A 20,955-nucleotide genomic window follows, 5' to 3' on the forward strand; every position below is an offset into this window, starting at 1 on the left:
GAGGACCCTTAATGCAGCATTTCTCATACGGAGACTGCTTCAGCCCTGCGTGGAGGAGGAGCAGGACCAGCAGAAGGAGGCCCAGTTGCCTGGGGTGCACCTTCTCAGCTATAGGAAGGGGTGGCAGCCCCTGCCCCCATGCTCATGTGTCACAGCACTATAGCTAGAAAGTACTAGAAGGTGCTCTCTTCCTGGGAGGCCTTAGTCACTCCAAAACAGGAATGCCGAGGGCCATGCAACCTGGTCTGGGCCCCTTGGTCCTTCACCTAGTGCCCTGATCTGGGGCCTGTCCCTCTGGCCCTATCCAGCAGGGGCTGAGGCTGGCTCTCCTGGCTTGTCCTACTGTGATGGCCCATATGTGCCATGAGGCAGGTGTTCACAGAGCTCTCCCATTGGCACCTCAATGCCAAAGGCCTCTCTGTCCAGACACCTCAGGAGTCTGCACCCTTTTGGAAAACTGAGGAGTCCTCAAGGAAAGCTACTTAGTCCAGGAGGGGAAGGCCTGCTTGTAGCTGCTGCAGGCAGAGGTGTGGCCCAAAGGACTGTCCAAATGCAGGGATAGCAGGGAGCCTGTCTCCTGGGGAACTTTCTAGAAACTACGGATGCTCATCTGTGTGGAGCAGTTTGCTTTATACACAGCTATTTCACGCAACTGGCCGTGCCTTCCTCTCTGGGGCTTGGGCCTAGGTGACTCCCACAAGGTGGGTCACACGGGGCCTGGTGCAGGGCACTTGTTCCTGTCCCACTCGCACTTCCTTGCCCTGAGCTCTAGAGAGTGTCATGTCCCTGCCCCAGCCCTGGAGCCAGGTGGGCTGAGTGCTGTGTGCAGCCCCCGTAGGGCGGCCACCAGCCTTGCCTGGCAGGTTCTGCGCCTCCCTCCAGGGCTAGGCACTGTGGGGCCTGTGGCATCTGCACAGCCGAGCCTCTGGGGAGTCGTGTGCTCATGAGGCTGAGCAGGGAGCAGGAGAGCAGTGTTCCAGGGGCACTGGGGCCATGCCCAGTGTCACCGTCTGCCCACCACTCCTGTGTTAAGAGTGTGCATGCCAAATGGCATACAAAATGAGGTTTCAACACTACTCTTCCTGAAGTCCCCTGTTAAATTTGCCCTCACCCAGCAGCAGCGGGAGGTGGTGGGTCTCTGGCTTTAGCTACTGGTTAGATGAGGGGTATGAGTGCCTTTTGGCCTCTGCAGCTTTGGTGTGGAGGGTGCAGCCCAACACTCACCTCTTACCTTCAGCGCCCGCAGATAAGCAGAAAGGTGTGCCCAGCCGAGGGAGCACGGCAGTGAACTCCAGCCCCAGAAACCACGCGGCTATGGTAATTCCCCACACGCTCGGCCCTGCAGCCCCCGCCCCTCTCAGAGGGGCAGCTCTTAGCTCCCACCCCACTGCCATGGCACCTGGCCCCTCCTCTCCCCAACAAGCCCCCTTGTCACCCATTAACCTGGCGGAGGCTCTGTGCGCAGGGTTGGCACCACACCTGGGGGTCTCCCCCTGGCCCTGCCGGGCCTGGCTCCGCCCCTGTGAACAGCAGGCTGGGTTTCCCCTCCTGTGGGGGGTGGCTGGGCCTCACTGCTTCTCGTTCTGTGACCTGCCCTTGCCCTTGGTCTTCGGTGGTGCGTGCAGCTCCGCCCCAGCGCACCGCGTCCCTCCGAGCCTTTACCTTATGACTGGTGAATGATGTGTTGTCATGTGTTGGAATGTGAGTAGAACTTTGACTTTCCTTCTAATGCAGGGAGAGGAAAGAACACTAGGCAAGTCTAATTCTATTAAAATAAAAGGAGAAAATGGAAAAAATGCTAGGGATCCCCGGCTTTCAAAGAGAGAAGAATCTATTGCAAAGATTGGGAAAAAAAAATATCAGAAAATTAATTTGGACGAAGCAGAGGGTATGTGTACTTTTTAAAACTTGCACGTTTTTTAGTAAATGCACTACCAGTTTCTAGTACAGTCACCAAGCCCACTCTGCCCTGTCCACAGCTGGTGACTGCAGACCTGTCACACTGAGGCTTGTGCTATAACTTTGCTGAAACCCCAGTTTTCAGGCTGAGAGCTAGGCCTCCCGTGGAGTCAGGGGGCCCTGCTGTGCCCAGCAGCACCGACTGCGCTGCAGCCTGCTCCCCCACAGCCTGACCCCTGACACGAACCAGGGCCCTATCTCGGGTGGTGGAAAGTTGGCATCAGGGGGCCATGTCACTGAGGGTCACCAGGCAGAACTGGATGCCAGTGAAAGGGAGGTGGGGGTGCCAGTTGGGAGGGCCATGGGCTTGCTGACCTCTGTTGGCCAGTGGAGGCCCTGAAGAAGGCAGCCCACCCCACCCTGGGCCTCCAGGAGAGGTGCAGGCGACCCCTGAAGACAGACTGGGAGATGAGAGCCCTGGTGGACCTTGTTTTTATTCCCAAAGCTCCTAACAAAGGGAATCACGGACAGCGGACCAGCACTGCTGTTGGGACCTGAATCGTAGTCCAGGGAGTCCTTGCTAGTCAGCTGGCTCGTCCCAGCTTTCTGTGAGTCCAACCTCACAGTAAGAAAGCAAAAACAGGACTCCTTCGGCCTCCGTGGCCACCAGGCAGAAGACACATACCCTTTGAATGTGTGCATTTCTGAGAATTATGGAAATGTGGAATTTTAAAAGATGTCTTAAGGTTTACAAATGCAGAGTATAATTTAAGTACTAGAGAAAGCTCAGTTCAGAAATCCCGTTTTTAAAAGGTGAACTTGTGAACTTGAGTTACAGTGAAAATCCAGCCCGACAAAGAAGGGTCTGTGGACCCAGTGACTAAGCCAGGACTTTCACAGAGGCAGGGCAGGTGCAAGGCCCAGGGCATCCGTCTGCCCCGAGCCAGCTTTGGGCAGGACAACCCTTCTCTCCCACGGCTTAGGAGCACTACCCTCTGCCCAGAGCTGGTGACCCTGAGTGGCAGGCGATTTGAGGGCCATCCATCCCAGCCACCCCACTGGCTGTCCCACTCTTGGTCCGGGGGTTCAGCTGTAGCTGGGGCCTCTTGCTCTGTCGTGCCTTTGTCTGGCCATCACTTCTACCTTGTCCTCAAAAAGGAGCTGGGCGCAGGTGTCAAAGGGCCCTGGACGTTAGCCAGAGACCCACAGCCAGGGCAGCACTGGCTGCCCCTCCTCCACGACATACGCGGGAAGCGCAGGCTCTGTGTGCTCAGGCCCGGTGCATAGCTTGGTCCTCAGGGTATGGAGCTGCCTCCACATCCTGAGAAGGGCTCTGCTGCCAGCCGGGCCTCAGCCTCAGTCCTGTGAGGAGGCAGCACTGCGCGCTGGCCTGCCTCGGCCTGCAGCGCCCTTGCGGGTGTGCTGTGCTGTGGCATGCTTCCGGGGAACCTCTCTAAAGAGGGCCAATGTGGATTTTCTTCCAATAGAGTTTTTTGAGCTCATTTCCAAAGCTCAGAGCAACCGAGCAGATGACCAGCGTGGGCTGCTGAGGAAGGAAGACCTGGTGTTGCCCGAGTTCCTTCGCTTGCCTACTGGTTCTGCAGAGCTCGCCCTCTCCACCTCGGCCCCGGCCAAAGGCTTTAGCAAGAGACCCCTGGCGGGCTGTGGCCAGGAGCGAGCAGTCCAGCCTTCTGGGAGCTGGGAACCAGCCCAGGACTGCAGCGACAGCCCAGCCACCAGCCCTGGCTCTGCCCAGAGCCCCAGCTCCACCCACAGCCCTGGCTCCGCCCACAGCCCCCCTGGGGTCCCTGGGACTACTGCACCTGGACAGAATACTCCTGGAGAGCCCTTCTGTGCCCCCCAGGGGCAGGAGGGCACTACGCAGATCTGGAGGAGGCAGTCAAGGGACGTAGAGGCTGGGGACATCCAGACCGTGGAGGATGAGCATGTGGCTGACCTGACCCTAATGGGGGAGGGGGACATCAGCAGCCCCAACAGCACACTGCTGCCTCCATCCCCCAGTCCCCAGGACACACCCGGACCTCCAAGACCAGGTACCTCCAGGTTCTGACCCCTGCACCCTGGTGCCATCCTGCTTGCTCCCCCCCATGGTTCACTCGAGTGTTCAATAAAAGGGAACAGCCGCGCCCTCGTTTAATGAGATGCTCCGTGGGGCAGCCCTCTCCTCATGGTTTTGCCTTCTGAAAGGAGACACTGGGGCAGCAGTCGAGGTCCGCACTTGACAGGGTGGTCACTGAAGGGTACATAGTCCCTCTGCTCTGCGAAGGAGCCATGGGAGCAGCAACCCAGGTTCAGTGACACCCTGAGCAGGGCTGGGACTTCTGTTAGTGAAACCTGCAGAGCTGGCGTTTTTAGTGTCTCAGTTTCAAGATTAAAAAAGAAAAAAAAAAGTACTGACCTTGAGCCAGAGAGCAAAGGCCCCGTGGCTCACAGGAGGACCAGGGCTCTGATAGGCTCTCAGTGGGCAGGCCGGACACCCACCCGTCCCCTGAGCCAGCTGGCCCAGGCGCCCTGCTTCATGGCGTTGGCCACCCTCCCTCAGCCGGCTGTACCTCAAGGGAGGCGTGGGCTGGAGTGTGGAGGTGAGCAGCTCGGCCTGCTGACTCACGCCCCACAGCTGCCAGGACCAGGCTGGAGCCGGCAGGGGGTGGGGCCGGGCCTGGTGACATGTGCTCACGCCCAGCGCCTCCCGCGCCCCAGGCTGGGTACCCAGGATCAGGTCTGCCAACTCCATGGGCGCCTGGGGCAGTCTTCATGTGTGTCCCTTCTCCACACAGCCCGGTGCTCAGGAGGGCCGCGCGCTGTGGGCTGGGCTTCACGACGCCTCGGGCGCCAGCTGTCCTTCTGCTCTTCTGTCTGTCTGCAGTCCACCTGTGTCTCCTCTTCCAGGAGCAATAAACTCGAGATCTCTTGTCTGGTCTGGCTTACAGTTCCTTTCTTCTTTATTTGAAAATGTGCTTCCACTTTAGAAAACGGCAGAGGTAGTTTAATCTAGGGAAAGTGTTACACATTTTGAGACATTAGTGGATTGACCTCAGCAGACTAGCTTTTAAAAGATATCATTCACTGAGCAAAATTCCTGAGCATCTCACATGTGCCTGCGAACACAGCCTGGTGACGGGTGGGAGTGGGCTTGAAAGTGAGGAGGAGCCTGGTGGGCAGGGTTCCTCTGCCAGAGAGCCCCGTCTCCACCTCTGCCTCTGGCCCTCCTTGCCTGGGGCATGGGGAGGCTGAAGTCGTCCAGTTTGTTCCAGAAGCCAGACCCACCCCCAACTGAATGTGGAGCCTCTGCCCTCCTCTCACACCTTAGCCCCTGGCCTGGCTGCTGGGCTGCCTCTGCGCAGGACCAGAGCACGTGGTTTTCCCACTACACAGGGCCGTTGGCCTGGGCTGCGGTGCAGCATGGTGCCTGGCCAGACGGCTGCTGCTGGCTTATCCCTGGCATTTCATGGCAGAGGGCGATGGTGGTACAGTCGTGTAGAGGGTGAGTCCCCAGCACCCCGGGAGAGAGGAACCCAGGGTGATCCTCTGGCTCTGTCCTGGACATGGCAACGGCAGGAGAGGAAGTGTGGGACTTTGGCCACAGTACAGAGGTCTGTAGCTCCCACCAGCCTGTCCGAGGGTTGCTGGACAGTTGTAGGCATTGATGGCCTGCCTAGTCTTCCTGGAGGCAATGACCCTGGTCTGCAGGGCCTAGGGGTGCTGGGGCTAGACTCCTCTGTGGGAGAATGCCCTGCACAGAAGCCTGTCCCTGTGGTGAAGGAAGCCCAGTGTCCTCAGCCTCCCGATGGGGCGTTCCTCGCTAATTGTGCCAGGTCAGTGGGGGAGGTCGCAGAAAGGCCAAAGAAAGTGCCAGGGACAGCATGGGACATGTATGATTTGCCAGGGAAAGCTTACAAGAGACCAGTGACTGCTCCAGGAGTTCAGTGGGACAGGCTGACAGCACCGTGTCCCTCACAGAGCTTCACCAGGCAGCCTCCTCTCCCTCCCTGTTGTTGGTAGCTGGCTGGACAAGTGGCATGTGCCCTCTCCACATGCCCTCAGCCCCACGCCGGGCCTCACTCGGGGAGGGAGGTGCAGAAGCAGTGACGTCATAGCACGCGCCTGGCAGTGTGCGTGTCTAGCCAGCACCCCAGGAGCGGCTGGGCATGTGAGACGTCGCTCTCTGGATGGCACTCCTTTGCCCTAGTTCCTGTACACAGAGAAAGCCACGTCCTTCAAGATGACATGTGTCCTGCCCTTATTTTCCTTAACTTGACTAGGTTTGGAGAATGGAAAGGGGCCTGCAGGGACGTGGTGTTGTGCTGTCTTCTCAGGGACAATGCAGGCACCTTACTTGCGAGCAGCATGAGTCTGCTCGCCGCTCTGACTCCATTGCTCAGGTCTAGAGGTCCAGGCTCCACCGGGTGCCCTCACTGATTCTAACTGCTGTGACTCCTCTCAATGACGTGGTGGCCACGATGGACATCCAGGGAGGGAAATACAATGTGGCAGTGTGGCCATGTCCTCAGGACTCCCACCTGACCCTGTCACCAGGGGCAGGCCACCTGCATGAAGACAGGCTTCGCTTCCCTGCACGCGCGTTGCCTGCCAAATAACCCAGGCCCTCTCCTTGCCCCAGGCTCTGCTTGGGCATGTGAGGTGGAGATGTCAAGTGGAAGCCGGGTCGGAGCCCAGCTTGGCACTCCGGGGTACATGGGCTGGTGTGTGTGCACATGGTGTGTCAGCAGAGCATGTGTGTGTGTGTATGTGTGTGTGTGTGTGTGTGCGTGCGCACATGCATGCGCACACCTGTGTGGTGGGCGTGTGTGCCTGGGTGAGTCCCTGTGGCTTTGCGATTTTTTTTGTCTTGACACAGGAAACTCTAAATTACCCGAGTCACCTCACTGTGGGGAAAAGCCAGGAGTGTCCCCTGCTTAGAGGCCCGGCCTTGATCAGCCGTCTTGGGTCCTGCATGGAAGAGCTTTGTTGAGGCATTCACGAGGGCGTGTGGGCCAGGAGCAGAGGGTTGAAGGCCAAGTGCTGGGCAAATCTCAGAAGGCTGCCTTGCTCTTGGTGTTCACGTTGGCTTCTGTGGCACTGTGGCACTTGTGTTGCCTGCACCCCACTCCAGCCCCACCGTTGCTCTGATTACCCCACCCCACGACCTTCCCATCAGTGTCTGCCTGGTTTCCAGCAAATGCTCCGGGGCTGCTGGGTTGTGTGGCCCAGCTTTTCTGGGCTTATGACCCAAGGCACTTTGACCCAGTGAGGTGCAGGTCTGTGGTGGTGGAGGCTGAGTCAGACCCACTGAGGCACCTCTTCCCCAGAGCCCACCCGGCTCCCAGGTTCAACCTCCTTGGGGTCTGGCCCCTCATGGCCACCACCCCACCTGCCCTTCTCTCCCAGCACCTCGGGCCCCAGCAGAGCCCCAGGTCATGTCTCTGAGATCCTGTGGCTAAGCTCCCCACCAGGACTCTCCACGTGGGTACTCACCCCCCAGCAGGGACTAAGGCCTAAGATCAAGGTTCAGGGGTCATGCCCTCATCCTGGGGCTGGAGGTGTGGCCGGGTCCCTCTTTGCCCTCCCCTTGCCTCTGCCTGGACACCTCCCTGGCCCAGCCGCAGCTTCAGGCCTACTGAGGCCCGCGTGAGACGGGCCTGCCTGGCCTCAGCTTTGTCCGGAACTTCTGAGGGAGGCCCTGTCCAGCCACTGTCCCCAGGCATTGTGTCTCAAGAGGGGCTGGTGGCCCCTGACAGCCACAACACAGCTCAGACCTCACTCTCCCAAGCTGCCACTGGTCTTCAGTGGAAGAGGCGGCCATCTACCAGACTGCCAAAGCACTTCCTGTACCTGAACTCTGCCCAGTGGCTGCCACAGGACTCTGGGCCCAGGGTCTGCTGGCCCTTCCTCCCTCTATTCTCATGAGCTTCTTCAGCCATGGCCAGGCCTCCTGCCCATTCCAGGGGCTTCCCCATTGATTCTTAGGGCTGACCAACTGGCCCATCCACTGTCCCCAGCCCCTGGCCTGGGTTGTGACAACCTGGTCCCTAGCTGCTCCCACCACAGCTCCTCCACCTGCCCTTCAGACATCCAGGATGATCCCAAAGGGAAAGACCCAAATCTGTGAGTGGCCCACAAAGCCACCTGCCCCACCCCACGTGCTCTCCGGAATAAGCTCTTCCCAACCCTGAAACCTGCCCTCCTCCTCCCCCTCCCCCGGTGGCTCCTGTCTGTAGCCCCTCCCCAGTGTGGGTTTGCTGGGTGCCCCCTCAGCTGCCCCCCAGCCCTGTCCACCACACCCTCTAGCTGCAAGCTCACGTGCAGCTGTGGATCTGCCCTGCAAGTTTGCTGAGTGAGCAGCTCTAACCCAGCCCACTGTCACTGTCACCATCCTGGGCTGGGCCTCTGTGGAGGCATGCAGAGAGCTTGGAAGTCCTGAGCCAGAGTAGGGATTTAGTGGCCACTCTCTCCCATGGGGACTGCAGGATCTGGCAGGCCTCAGTGGATGGGTTGCCATGGGAGGGACCAGGAGGGCCAAGGGACAGATGGTAGGGTCCCTAGCCTCTGGCTCCCTCTGCTGGCCCTTCCTCCCTCTATTCTCATGAGCTTCTTCAGCCATGCCCAAGGCCTCCTGTCCCTTATTGGCTGATGGAGATACTTGGGACCGAGGAAGTGTCAGGACTAGTCTGTGCAGATGATTGGGAGCATGGTGGCAGAGTTGGCGGCACTGTCTGGGGGAAGGGAGAGCCCCCTGGGGCAGTGGGATGGGCAGCAGAGCGGGACCCCTGGGAGAACCTGGCGGGTGGAGGGCTCAGCCTACACCCCAAGCCTGCCTGGCCCTGCTGTCTGCTGCTCCTGTGAGGGCCCGGCTGTGGGCCAGGAGCACTGGGCTGGGGCAGGGGTACTTGAGCTCTGCCAGCCCAGGTACAGCCCAGAGCCACAGGCAGCCCACGTGCAGGTGTGCTTGGGCAGGTGAAGAGGGTGCCCCAAGGGTGGGGGGGGGGGCGCTTCTAGGCTCCTGGGGCAGCTGAGTAGCAGCGACAGGCTGGGTCAGCTCAGGGCAGGGAGACATGCAGGTGGCCTGCAGGCAGGAGGAGAGGTCCTGGGGGCAGTGTCTGGGGGAAGGGAGAGTCGCCTGGGGCAGTGGGATGGGCAGCAGAGCTGCCTTGCTCTGGGCTTTGGGAGTGTGGGGCAGAGGTTCTGAAGGGATTGGCACCAGGAGGCAAGGCCACTTTGGACGTAGCCAGCTGCAAGTGGCCCCTCAAGCCTCACGGGGTCCTGTTGTGCCTGCCTGGGAGCACTAAGGAGCCCAGCAGCCAGCAGGCCCTGGCACCGGCTGGTGGCTGAGTCAGGCAGGGGCTGCTACTGCTTAGGTGGGCAAGCTATGGCTGCCACTCCTTGTGCGCACTTCCTCCGTCCTGCAGAAGCTCCTGTCCTTGCCGACAGGTGTCCTCCCATCCTAGCACAAGGACTGCCCTGGGGTGGAGGGCCTGTCTTCCAGGTGGGCATGAAGGGGAGAGCTGGCCTCCTGCTTTGTGTGGGGACCAGGCCCTCTCAGAGCCCAGCAGTACTCTAGGCAAATGCCATGCCCATCCTGACCCTATAACCTGGCATTTAGATCCTGGGGGCAAGCAGGGGACAGGTGGGGCAAGGCTGGGTCCCAGCTGGCCCTAATGGAGTGTTTATGGGGCTGGCTGGGAGAAGCTTCTGGTCTCTGCCATGCCTCCCTTGGGAGAGCTGGTGCTGGCACGTGTGGAGGCCAGGACGAGGCTCTTCTGCTGCCTCCACTTGTCTGAGAGGACTGGTTGGGCGCCTTCAGAGGGACACCACGCCCTCTGCCCACAGGCCAGGACTTGCTCTGTGAGGCCATGTGGAAGTTTCTTCAGAAAGCTTGGGGCTGAGGGTGAGGTGGGGTGCAGGGGTGTGGAGCAACCTGCCAGTACAGACCCTGGAACTGGGGAGGGCTCCCAAGGGCTCACCTGTGGGCAGGAGCCTCCCCCCTTAGATGAGGAGAGGGTCGCTGGGACTTCCTGGGCCCCACCCCATGCAGCGCCCCCCTGCCCACCTTCTAGGGTGCTCAGTGCAGGGAGCTGATGCCAATCGCAAACTGAGTCACACTCCATGAACACCGTGTCCACTTGCCTGGGGACCCACCCTGGAATGATCACATCTCCATCCTTGAGGGACAGCCAGATGCCAAAGAGTAGCCCCAGGGTGAGGTGGCTGGCAGGAGGTGGGCCTGCCTGCCTCGGGGGCTAGGAGCTTCGGGGGCAATGTTGGGCAGCCAGGGCCTGCAGGGGTTGGGGTAGGAGCCAGACTGGGACCCACTTTGCTGAGCAGCCTGAAAGAGGGGCCTCAGCACGGAAGGAATGATCATGTGGCAGAGGGCAGGGTGGGGGAACGGACAGGCGGCTGGAGGCACTGGGAATGGTCGAGGCCACTCAGGACCAGAGGCGTCTGTGGCGGTGCAGCTGGCCCAAGGCAGCCAGGCCAGTCGACACCCAGATGGCCAGGTTGGGGACAGCTGGAAGCAGGCCGAGGCCCTGCTCCACCCTGGCCTGTGAGCTGCCTCGAGAGTTCCTGCACTGCACTGTGAGGCCCATGGGTGGAGATGGCCCTGGCCTCCCCACCCTGAGAGCAAGCCCTAAGGACAGGCCCCAGGTGGGAGTAGACAGCTAAGGCAAGGTAACAGGGACCTCAGTAGGTGGCCTGGCCCTGTCCTGAGCTGCAGAGGGGTGAGGGAGGCTGGCGGGTGTGAGTCTGGGGGGTGTGATCGGGCAGGCAAGGCAGTTCGGGGGCTTCTCGTGGACACAACTTTCCCACTCTGCTGCAAGAGGTTGATTAGACCCAGGGCACGGCCACCTCTGTGTCATCCCGGAGCCCTTTCTGCCACAGCAGCCCACATTGGTGTTTTCACCTCTCCCCACTTACAGCCCTGGTAGCAGGCAGTGTGGCAAGGAGGGCATCAAGCACACCGCGAGAATGAGGTGGCGCCGTGGAAGGTGCCCAAGGCAGAGCAAACCATGGCCACCCAGCAACATGGGCAGGGTGCAGGGGTGCAGACTGCAGGAAAGGGCCCCATGTGGCCTGGCACAGACGAGGGTGGGGTACAGGTGTTGGAAAGCCCTGTGACAGACGGGAGGCCATGGTAAGGACTGCCCAGGGTCCCAGCAGCACTGGGGCCTCACTCCAGACCAGCCTCATGGTCATGGCTTCTTGGCCGGCTGCTCTGCACAGTGCTGTCTGCAAGGGCACCAACCTCACTGTCAGCAGGGCCTGTGGGTGTCGAGGCTGGGGACAGAGTGCCGGCAGGTGGCACCTGCAGACCAACCTGGCACTGGGGATAGTTAGCTCCTGCCCCTGGCCCAGAGGCCCATGATTGGAGGTCCCCTGCCCCTGGGGTGGCTCTGAGGGGATCTGTGTCTGTGCAGGGCCATCGGCAAGTCCTGAAAGCCTAGGGCTGGTCCAGGCAGGTGACAGCCTCTCTCCTCCCTGTGACAGGAGGCAGGGCCCGTGGCAGCCGAGGCCTCCCGGTCAACAGGACCATCGATGTGGACCTCGTCACTGGTGTGGCGGCCAGGCTAGGCGGTGACGTGCTGGGGGCGAGGGTTGGTGGGCCCCTGATGTCAGGACGCCCTGGCCTGAGCCCCGTCCCAGGTGAGCCGGCCAAGCCCCCCGCTAGCACACACCGGGCCACCTATGTCTGAAGCTGCTCCTGGTCCCGGGCAAGCTACCCTGCCCTGACCTCCACACACGTGGACACCACCTGGCCCAGGACCTCTCAGGGGCACCTGGAGCGTGTGCCCCTCAGCCACTACACCCTCAGGAGCCAAACGGGGAGAAGGCGGGACCACCTCGTCGCAGGGCCTGGCCTCAGACACCTGCCACCAGCCCGGTGCTGCCCTCTGCCTCAGACTCTTCCCAATAAAGCATTTTGAAGACCTGCCACGTGTCGGCTTCATGCTGAGTGCTGGGGACAGAGGTGCTGAGCTTGGGGAGCCCTCGTTCCTGTGGGACTCCAGAAGCGTACGCAGGAGATGTCTAGGAGGTGACAGAGGGCCCCAGAAGACGGTGCCTGGCAGTGAGGAGCAGAAGGCCCTCCTGCCCTCTGATGTGCAGAGAACAGAGGTCACCTCGGGCTCCACGTGGAGCCTGTGGCACTGAGGGGCAGCCTTCCCACATCAAGTTCCCTGCCCTCTGCGTGCCCCACTGCCCGATCCAGGGTCTTTTGTGTCTGTCCCTCCCTCCCCTCTTTAGGGTGACTGCTGGTGGAGCCAGGGCTCTTGTGGGAGCTGTGCTCAGCTGACCACTGAGGTCCCTTTCTTGGCACTGCCCCCACCATGGCACAGCAGGGACCCTGTAGCTGCAGGCCCAGTCTCCTGCCCTTAGATGCACTTGGAGGGTGCCCAGAGAGGGCTGTGGGGAGCCAGCTGAGCTGACGCCTGCCTGCAGAGGAGGCTGGACAGTGCCGGGCAAATGGGGAGGCCAAGGCCGCAGTGAGTCTGGTCGGAATCGAGACCCTGTGTGGCAGGAGCCCAGGGAGGAGGGAGGGCCAGCCACAGGGAGGAGTCAGCAAATCCGAGAGGCGCAGTGCCCTGGACCCGGGTCGCTCAGTGGGAGCCCCGAGGCCCGTCCTGCACACCATGCCAGAGCTGGGCGATTGTACCGGCGCCTGAGAGCTCCCAGCAAGGCCTCTTGAGTGGTTCTGGGTGTTTCCAGGGAGTGGCTCCCAGTGGACAGCACTCTGGGCAGGGGTCCAGGGGAGGCATCAGAATAGAAGGCGAGAGCCTGGCACTTGCCGTCCCCCATCCACTGTGCCAGGCTGGGTCTCACCAGTGTTCATTCTTCCCTCTGCACAGATGGGGAAATGGAGGCTCGGAGAGCGTGGGGCTTGGGGTGGACTGTGAGACAATTTCAGCGCCAGGCCAACCCCAGGCCCAAGGGGGAGTCTGCCTTCCTGCCCTCCTTCTGCCAGCGGCACCTCTGACCTGTGGGGAACTGCAGGCACCTTGCTGGCTGCTCAGAAACTGCAGAAGACGTTCCAGAGGCAGCTCTGCCCGCAGCCCTTAGTCACGCGCTTGTGGGGCAGGGCCCCTCCGCCTTGTCCCGGGACCCCTGGTGCCTGGCCCAGGCCTGAAGGGCTGTGCTGGGCCCAGAGACAGCCTTGCAAGCAGCCCAGGGGCTGGAGGAAGTGCCTACTCTGTCCAGGAGGGGGCAGGAGAGACCTGTTCTGGGGTCACTGTTTGCAATACGCAGCAGGGTGTATGGCCCCCCTCCGTACCTCTTTTGTGGTGTGGGGAGAGGGTGCAGGTCCCTCGGGCTGTGTGTGGCTGGCCACGGCCCTGGACCCTCAAAGCTCATGAAGAGTTCACCAACAGGAGAGGCCAGCCCCCCGCAGTTTTGGCCCAGCGCTGGCCAGGGAGTCCCACAGCGCCACCTGCCTGTCTGGGGAAGGCTTCTTGGAAGGGATCTTAAGCCAAGGTCCCAGGACAGTGTAGGGTCCAGGACCAGTACAGGCTGAGGCTGGTGGGGCCGCCTAGGCAAAGGCAGGGGAGTTGGTGGCAGGGTGGAGGTGGGGACAGAGCTCCCTCTCCAGTGCCAGCACATGGGAGGTAGCCAGGGTTAATCATTCCCACATGGCCTTGACCCCACCCGGGCTGACCGATTCGCTCCCGCCTCCCGCTGCCCCTCTCGCCAACTCAGGAGGAGCCATGGGGCGCTGGGCCTGGGTCCCCAGCCCCTGCCCCCCACCTGGGCTGTGTGCCTTCCTGCTGCTGCTGTTGCTGTTGCTGCTGCCTCGGGGGACCCAGCCCCAGGCCAGAGGGGTGAGCACCGCTGCTCCCAGGCAGTGTGGCCCAGGGCTCCCTGTGGCACCCCAGGCTACTGGGCTTCAGACAGAGGGACGGCTCCCCGGGCAGGGGGAATGGGCTGGGGCCCAGGTGACTGGGGGGTGAGAGTCGGCCTTCAGGGCTGAGGTGGAGCTGGACTAGCCTGGGGCACTGGGTCCCTGAGCTTGCTGTGCTGTTCCTGGAGCTGGGGGTCCCTGTGTGGCCTGGGCCCCAGTGAGTCTCGGCCCCTCCCCCGGCCTCGGTAGGTCCCAGTGTTTGAGGCGGGGAGCGAGGAGCCTCTGAGGGGCTCCGGCTGCTCCTGTCCTCCCTAGAACTGACCAGGGTTCAACCCTGAGGGGCGGTATACCTGGGCCGGGCTGTAGCTTGAGTCCAGGATGGGGAGGACACAGGCCCAGAAGAGACTTCAGTGTCCCGGGGCCCCAGACCCTACTCCACTTCGCTTCCCAGCACAAAGCAGTCTCAGGACTGGGATTCCCCCTACACCCTCCTGGTTTCTGGTTCCTCCTAGGATGGCACAGAACCCCCAGAACCTAATGCCACAGCCCCCCTTGGGGGCCCCATGATCCCTGTGACCTCGGTGACCCCCAAGATCCCAGCAACAAGTGCTCCAGAGGCAGAGGTGGAGGCAGAGGGACCCCAAGGTGGGGAGCTCCAGTCCCCAACCAGGGTGGCTCCCTCCCGCAGTGGCCCAGGGAGCCAAGGTGGGTCGGGAGAGGAAGCTTCCCACGGCACCTGGTGGATGTGGGCATGGGTGGGCTGGGGTGGGGCGCCCTGCGGCGAGGACTGGAGCCCTGGCCTGCCGCCCCTGCAGTGCTTACCGAGGCCGGGCAGCCCTGCAGGTTCCCCTTCCGCTACGGAGGCCGGATGCTGCACTCCTGCACCCTGGAGGGAAGCGCGCGCAGGAAGTGGTGGGTCCCAGGTGGGGCGGGGGCTGAGGCCCCCCGGGTCTGGCACGCTGAAGAAGAGGGGCTGGAGCTCCAGGCAGGGCCGGGAGGGGTGGGCCTGTGGCCTGGGCCCACTGACCCCCAGCATTGCTTCCCAGGTGTGCGACCACTCACAACTATGACCGGGACAGGGCCTGGGGCTACTGTGTGGAGGTTGTCCTGCCTCTGGAGGACCCAGGTGGGTGCAGGCTGTGGGGTGCGACAGCCTGACCCCAGCTAGGAGGGGCTGAGGTGGGGTGTGTGAGCTGGGGGTGCCAGGGTCCCAGGGCTGAGCGGGGCTAGGACCAAGGGAGATAGCTGAGCTGGGCAGGGGTCCTGCCTAGTGTGGAGGAGCGGCTGCAATTTGACCCAGGAGATGGCTGCCAGCCAAGGAGCCAGCCGCCCTGGGTCCAGTGTGGGCACCTTTTCAGATAGGGCTTCGCCCTCTCTGGGGCTGGGGCGCCCTCTCATGGCAAAGGCCAGCCTCTGGCCACAGACAAGCCCTGGACAGACGCAGGGTGGGGCCAGGTGGCCCAGGGCGTGAGGCTGGAGGTCTGGGGCTCGTGAAGCTCTGGGGACATGGCAGGGGACCGCGCTGCCTGACAGTGTTGGTGCCAGCTTCTAGGATGCCACGTGCAGAGCCATGGGGCACCTTGCCCAGGTGCCAGGTAGAGGGCTGGGGAGAAAAGGGAGGCCTGTGTGCCCCCCTGGGGACCTGTACCCTCAGGACCCAGAGGGAGCAGCTGGAAGTGGGGGCCCATGGAGGCCCTTGGCAAGCAGCAGAGTCATAGAGGGACCCCGAGGACTCTTGCCCCCATCACAACCTCTCTTGCTTGATGATAGCTGCCCTTGACCCCTGTGCCTCCGGGCCTTGCCTCAATGGGGGCACGTGCTCCAGCACCCAAGACCCCGTGTCCTATCATTGCACCTGCCCCCTGGCCTTCACTGGCAAGAACTGCAACATCGGTGAGTAGCCCCTGGGGGCCCGGGGGCCAGGGGGCCAGGGGACCATGGGGGCCATGGGGGCCCTGGGGGCCCTGGGGGCCATGGGCCTGGAGCCAACCAGGAAGGGTGGAGAGTGGTTGGGGGGCCCAGGGTGGGGTCCTGCCTGGGCTGTGGTGCAGGGAGTAGGGGCTCACTGTGTGGCCCCCAGGGAAGTGCTTCGATGAGACCCGCTATGAGTACCTGGAGGTGGGTGACCGCTGGGCCCGCGTGCACCAGGGCCACGTGGAGCAGTGTGACTGCGTGGGCGGCCAGGCCCGGTGCGAAGATGCCCACCACACAGGTACACCGTGGCCAGCTCCAGGCAGGCCTGGGCCCCACGGTGAGGGTCAGCCACGTCCCTGAGCCCCCGACAGGCCTTCCTTCCCCACCCAAGCAGAAGGGACTTGCCCAAGGCCACCCAGCAGCAAGGGCACAGGAAGGACCCGGGCCCTGGCCCCTGCAGGAGCTCAAGGCTGGGCCTAGCTTCTGGGCCCTTCTGCAGCTTGCCTGAGCAGCCCATGCCTGAACGGCGGTACCTGCCACCTGATCCTGGGCACCGGGACCAGCGTCTGCGCCTGCCCGCCAGGCTATGCTGGGAGGCTCTGCAACATTGGTGAGTGGGTTTGGCCCTCTGCCCTGGGAGCAAGCCTGGGGTGGTGTCAGGGAGGCCCCGCTGTGGGTGGCTTCACACCTGTCCTGTGTGGGAGCCTCATCCACACCTGCTGTGCTCTCAGTGCCCACAGAGCGCTGCTTTCTGGGGAATGGCACTGAGTACCGTGGCGTGGCCAGCACTGCGGCCTCGGGCCTGGGCTGCCTGGCCTGGAACTCCGACTTGCTGTACCAGGAGCTGCACGTGGACTCGGTGGGCGCTGCCGCCCTGCTAGGCCTGGGCCCCCACGCCTACTGCCGGTCAGCACCCGGTGGCCACCACAGGCACCTTGCTCTGAGTGGGTGGGTGGCTCCCAGGACCCAGCTGGGACCAGCACTGCCCAGATGGCCTGATAGCCTCTGCCCAGAAGCCTGCCCTCAGGAGGCTGGGCAGAGACGCTCTGGCTGGAGTCTGCGGAGCAAGCACCGTTGCTCTGGGTGTGAGGCGCCCCCGGCCTGGGTTCCCAAGGGTTCCCTTATCCCAGCCCTCTCTGAGTGGCAGTGTGCCTCCTGTCCCCTGCAGGAACCCGGACAAGGATGAGAGGCCGTGGTGCTACGTGGTGAAGGACAGCGCGCTCTCCTGGGAGTATTGCCGCCTGGCCTCCTGTGGTGCGAGGGTGCAGGGCACAGTGGGTGGTGCTGCCTGAGGCCCTGAGGTCAGGGGACAGGTTGACCCTGGGGGCGGCTCCCAGTGGCCCCATGCCCCAGGACTGCCCTCTGGGGTCTCTGGCTCTCCTGGGGTCGGTGGTGGTGTCCCAGGCTGCAGGGGAGACAGGAGCACCCGAGGGTGCTGGCCACTCTGTGGCAGATCCTGTGGGCGGTGTTCTCCCATCCTAGGGGAGGAGACTGAGGCTCAGAGGGGGCCCATGCCCAGAGCAGGGGTGGGCTGAGGAGGCCCTCCCTGCCCTGGGGAACCCTATGGAGGTGACCTGGTGACCTCTGCTCCAGAATCCTTGGTCAGAGTCCAGCCCCTGCCCCCTGAGGTCCTGGTGACCCTGCCAGAGCCAGCCCCGGCTGGACGCCCAACCTGTGGCAAGAGGCACAAGAAGAGGACATTCCTGAGGCCACGGATCGTGGGCGGCTCCTCCTCCCTGCCTGGCTCCCACCCCTGGCTGGCTGCCATCTACATAGGGGGCAGCTTCTGTGCTGGGAGCCTCATCCACACCTGCTGGGTTGTGTCTGCTGCCCACTGCTTCTCCAGTAGGTGAGTGGCCCTGGCCCTGAGCCCAGCCCACAGGGCCACGAATCCCAGCCATCCCCCATCCCCCACCCACATCCCACTCCGCCATTCACTGCTCCCGCACCCACTGCCCGCCACAGGACCGCCACGCTGGCCTCCATCCCATTCCGGCCCTACCCTGCACACTCCTACTGCCATCACCAGGCCACCCGTCCTGGGCCTCCGTGGGCCTTCCCACCTGTCCCTGCCGCCTCACTGGGACTCGGCGCTTGGCCTCGTGCTGAGCTCTGAGGCTCCAGAGACCCCGGGGTTTTGGGAGGCCCTGGGACAGGGTGGAGGGCTCCTGCAGAGGCACCTCCGGGTAGACCCCCGAGCCCAGCTCCAGGCGGGGTTGGGAGGAGGGAGGGAACGACTGCCTCCTCCTATCGCCGAGGTGCTTGAGGGGCGCCCAGCTGGTAGGGACAGGGCAGTGACCAGACACCTTGGAGCCTCCGGGAATCCCGCCGGACAGGAGAAGCTCTGGCCCACTCTGGGCTCCCAGCAGCCTCCTGCCTTCCCCCCAGGGAAGCTGACCCACCGGGGAAGGAAAGCCCAGGTCCCACCGCCCAGCCTGGAGGGCAGGAGGGAGCAGACAGGCCCCTTCTCACCTTGTGCCCCTGCCAACAGGGTCCAGGGGGACTGTGCAGGTCCTGTCCTGAAGAGGAAAACTGAGGCCCAGACGGTCGGGGGCTGACATGGGGCCTGGGCTCTGTGTCCTCCAGTGGCGAGGGGCATATCTGGGACCCCACAGGCCAGGTCCAGCTGGGACAGGGCCTTCAGTAGGACAGGTCTCCACCGACCTGGGCAGTCTCAGCACATCGGCCTGGGTGCCCGCGGGTGTCACTGGGCTGTTGGAGATAGCGCAGCGCCCTGTGGCTCCCGGGCCCAGGCCTGGGGTGGCTGCAACCCCACCACTCCTCTCTCCAACTCACGGTCCAGTGGACTAGCGAGGGCCACTGCAGGCCTCTCCCTGGGGCTGTGGGCCGCACCTCAGCCATTGCTGAGCAGCCATGGCCAGTGGGGCCCAGTTCCAGGTGGGGGTGCTGACCAAGTGGCCTGCGGAGAGGTCCAGGTCTGTGTGGCCACCAGGACCTCCGACCCCACACAGTCCCCCCAGGGAGAGCGTCTCGGTGGTGCTGGGCCAGCACTTCTTCAATCGCACCACAGACGTGACCCAGACGTTTGGCATCGAGAAGTACATCCCCTACTCCCTATACTCGGTGTTCAACCCCAGTGACCATGACCTTGGTGAGCTCCACGGCGCAGCAGGGTGGGTGTTCTCTGTGCAGCCAAGCCAGAGCAGGGACAGGGCAGGGGCCATTGGCCGGGAGACACTGGGGGCCAGAGGAGGAGGGGTCTGGGCAGGGCAGCCAGGGTGCCTGTTGTGGCCTCCAGGGCTGGAGGGAGCCTGGCCTGTGACTCAGTCCATCCTGGACCCCTCCTAGGCTGACCTCTGACCTCTCTCCTGCTCAGTCCTGATCCGGCTGAAGAAGAAGGGCGAGCGCTGTGCGGTCCGCTCCCAGTTTGTCCAGCCCATCTGCCTGCCCGAGCCTGGTGTCTCCTTCCCCCCTGGACAAAAGTGCCAGATCGCAGGCTGGGGCCATGTGGATGAGAGTGAGTGGGGGACTGCCCCAGAGCCAGCCCGGGGGAGCAGCGGTCGGCCATAGTGAGCTGGCCCACGCTGAAAGCGCCGTGCCCTGCAGATGTGAGCAGCTACTCCAGCTCTCTACGGGAGGCACTGGTGCCCCTGGTCCCTGACCACAAGTGCCGCAGCCCCGAGGTCCATGGTGCCGACATCAGCCCCAACATGCTCTGCGCGGGCTACTTCGACTGCAAGGCCGACGCTTGCCAGGTGAGCCGTGCTGCCCAGTGGGACTGGACACGTGGGGTTGGTCGACCTGCTTACCCCTTGGAGCTCCGAGCTGGAGGGGTCCGGGACAGAACTTACACCCACTGGGCTGGTGGCCAGCACCCCAGGATGGCTGGCTGCCTGGCCCCTCTAGAGAGGGCAGGTGTCTTCACAGCCCTGTCCTCAAACATATGACAAGAGGCCTCAGGCCACACCAGTAAAGCCCAGGTTTGTCCAGTGGCTAGGGGCGCCACAGGATGTCAGTTGCCCAAGGCCACCCACGCCCCTTTGCCCAGATGTCTCTCAGACGTGCTCATTGCTCAGGCCATTAACCAGTAGCTAAGGTCTGTCCCCTCCGCGGCCTGATCCCGTTCATGCTCCACGTCAACAGGGCCATCTTGGAAGGACTGCTCAGCAGGCCAGGTCCTAGGTGGGGAAGCAGCCCCAGGCCAGATCTCTCTTCTGGGTTTGCAGGGCTTAGGTGTGGAGAGGGGTGGGGCTGGGCAGGGACACATGGTACCAAGCTGTCAGGACACATGGCTCCTGGTGTGTGGGGTGGGTGCCCTTGTCCTGAGAACCGCACAGGCCTTGAGGGCAGCAGGGAGCATTTCAGGTGGTGGGAGAGGCAGGTGCCCACATGGGGAATGCTTCTGGGCAGGAGAGGGTGGCCAGGTTGAGAGTGTGTTGCTGGTGGAGGTGAGGGGCAGCCGGCAGGCTGCAGGAGGCAGTGGCGAGGGGGCTCCCCTGGACTGGCAGAGCTGGCCCTCTGGTGGCCTGGGAATGAGGTGACCTGTATGTGAGGTCTCTTCCTCAGAAATGCCCTTGCTCTCCGTCCCCATGCTGCCAGACAGCCTTCTGGGGCAGTTCTGTCACCAGCAGAAGACACTTCCTGGATTCACACTCCTGGGGGCCTTTGGGTGGGGGTGTGGAGCTGCTGCTAGGTGTCCCTGAGCCAGCTCCCAGCCACGTCTCTGCCCCAGGGTGACTCAGGTGGGCCCCTGGCCTGTGAGAAGAACGGGGTGGCCTACCTGTATGGCATCATCAGCTGGGGCGATGGCTGTGGGCGCGGCAAGCCAGGCGTGTACACCCGCGTGGCCAACTATGTGGATTGGATCAGTGACCGGATACGGCCTTCCAAGCGGCCTACAGCGCCCTCCTGAAGCTCAGGACAGCCATCCTTTCCCACTGCCTGCCTCACTGACAATAAAGACCTCTCCTGGCACCTCTTCTGTGACTCCTGCCTCCCCGGCCCTCCTGGGCCACAGCTTGGGCCAGTGGCTGCAGATGGGGTGACCTGGGCCAGCAGCCAGCATGGTCCTCAGTAGAGATTGGAGCCTGCAGCCCCCAGGAGGGCCTGGCCCCATGGCCCAGCAACTCAGGCAGGGGATTATGGCCCGGGCAGCATCCAGGCCACACCCCACCCACCGCAGGGCCAGCTGCCGACAGCTATGTGGTCAGGTCCAGGCACCCTGGGTGGTCACAGGGCAGCACATGGGAAGCAAGTCCAGGCCTCAGGCTGTGGACAGGGGCCTGAGCCAAGCAGTGGGGGAATGCTAAACCCCCAGGCAGACAGGGCACAGC

The 20,955-nt window shown here is 63.0% G+C and overlaps 2 protein-coding genes across 5 annotated transcripts in view; both read left to right on the forward strand.

Moving 5' to 3' along the window:
- The window catches only part of Rgs12 (regulator of G protein signaling 12), a 115,196-nt gene extending 103,350 nt beyond the window's left edge, over positions 1-11,846 (forward strand). For 2 of the 3 annotated variants that reach the window (XM_071614110.1, XM_034635895.2), the window contains exons 15-18: positions 1,238-1,317; positions 1,735-1,888; positions 3,387-3,953; positions 11,404-11,846. In XM_071614110.1, the coding sequence (XP_071470211.1) occupies positions 1,238-1,317; positions 1,735-1,888; positions 3,387-3,953; positions 11,404-11,609 (1,007 nt within the window). In that variant the 3' untranslated portion in view covers positions 11,610-11,846. Of the gene's footprint in view, positions 1-1,237; positions 1,318-1,734; positions 1,889-3,386; positions 3,954-11,403 lie in introns of those variants that run through there. The other variant, XM_071614111.1, reaches the window with a different exon arrangement.
- A 1,613-nt stretch (positions 11,847-13,459) lies between these two features.
- Positions 13,460-20,601, forward strand: Hgfac (HGF activator). 2 transcript variants are annotated; one of them, XM_027939935.2, is made up of 14 exons: positions 13,460-13,727; positions 14,260-14,452; positions 14,563-14,659; positions 14,794-14,873; positions 15,518-15,640; positions 15,828-15,959; positions 16,161-16,271; positions 16,393-16,567; positions 16,830-16,912; positions 17,231-17,510; positions 18,634-18,773; positions 18,999-19,139; positions 19,229-19,377; positions 20,355-20,601. In XM_027939935.2, exons 1-14 carry the CDS (start codon positions 13,539-13,541, stop codon positions 20,532-20,534), a joined length of 2,073 nt encoding a protein of 690 aa, XP_027795736.2. In that variant the 5' UTR covers positions 13,460-13,538; the 3' UTR covers positions 20,535-20,601. The 2 variants fall into 2 exon arrangements, with proteins under 2 accessions (XP_027795736.2, XP_027795730.2); XM_027939929.2 differs by having other exon boundaries at positions 13,461-13,727; positions 16,830-16,915; positions 17,255-17,510.
- Positions 20,602-20,955: the final 354 nt, after the last annotated feature.

This window comes from Marmota flaviventris, chromosome 7 (genome assembly GCF_047511675.1).
Source record: "Marmota flaviventris isolate mMarFla1 chromosome 7, mMarFla1.hap1, whole genome shotgun sequence".
Taxonomy (NCBI): domain Eukaryota; kingdom Metazoa; phylum Chordata; class Mammalia; order Rodentia; family Sciuridae; genus Marmota; species Marmota flaviventris.

Bases quoted from the DNA above. Each gene is read 5' to 3' on its own strand.
- Hgfac (XM_027939935.2), top strand. From the start codon at position 13,539: ATGGCCTTGACCCCACCCGGGCTGACCGATTCGCTCCCGCCTCCCGCT. The intron at 15,641-15,827 runs GTGAGTAGCCCC...TGTGGCCCCCAG, and splicing joins TGGCAAGAACTGCAACATCG to GGAAGTGCTTCGATGAGACC. The intron at 19,140-19,228 runs GTGAGTGGGGGA...CGTGCCCTGCAG, and splicing joins CTGGGGCCATGTGGATGAGA to ATGTGAGCAGCTACTCCAGC.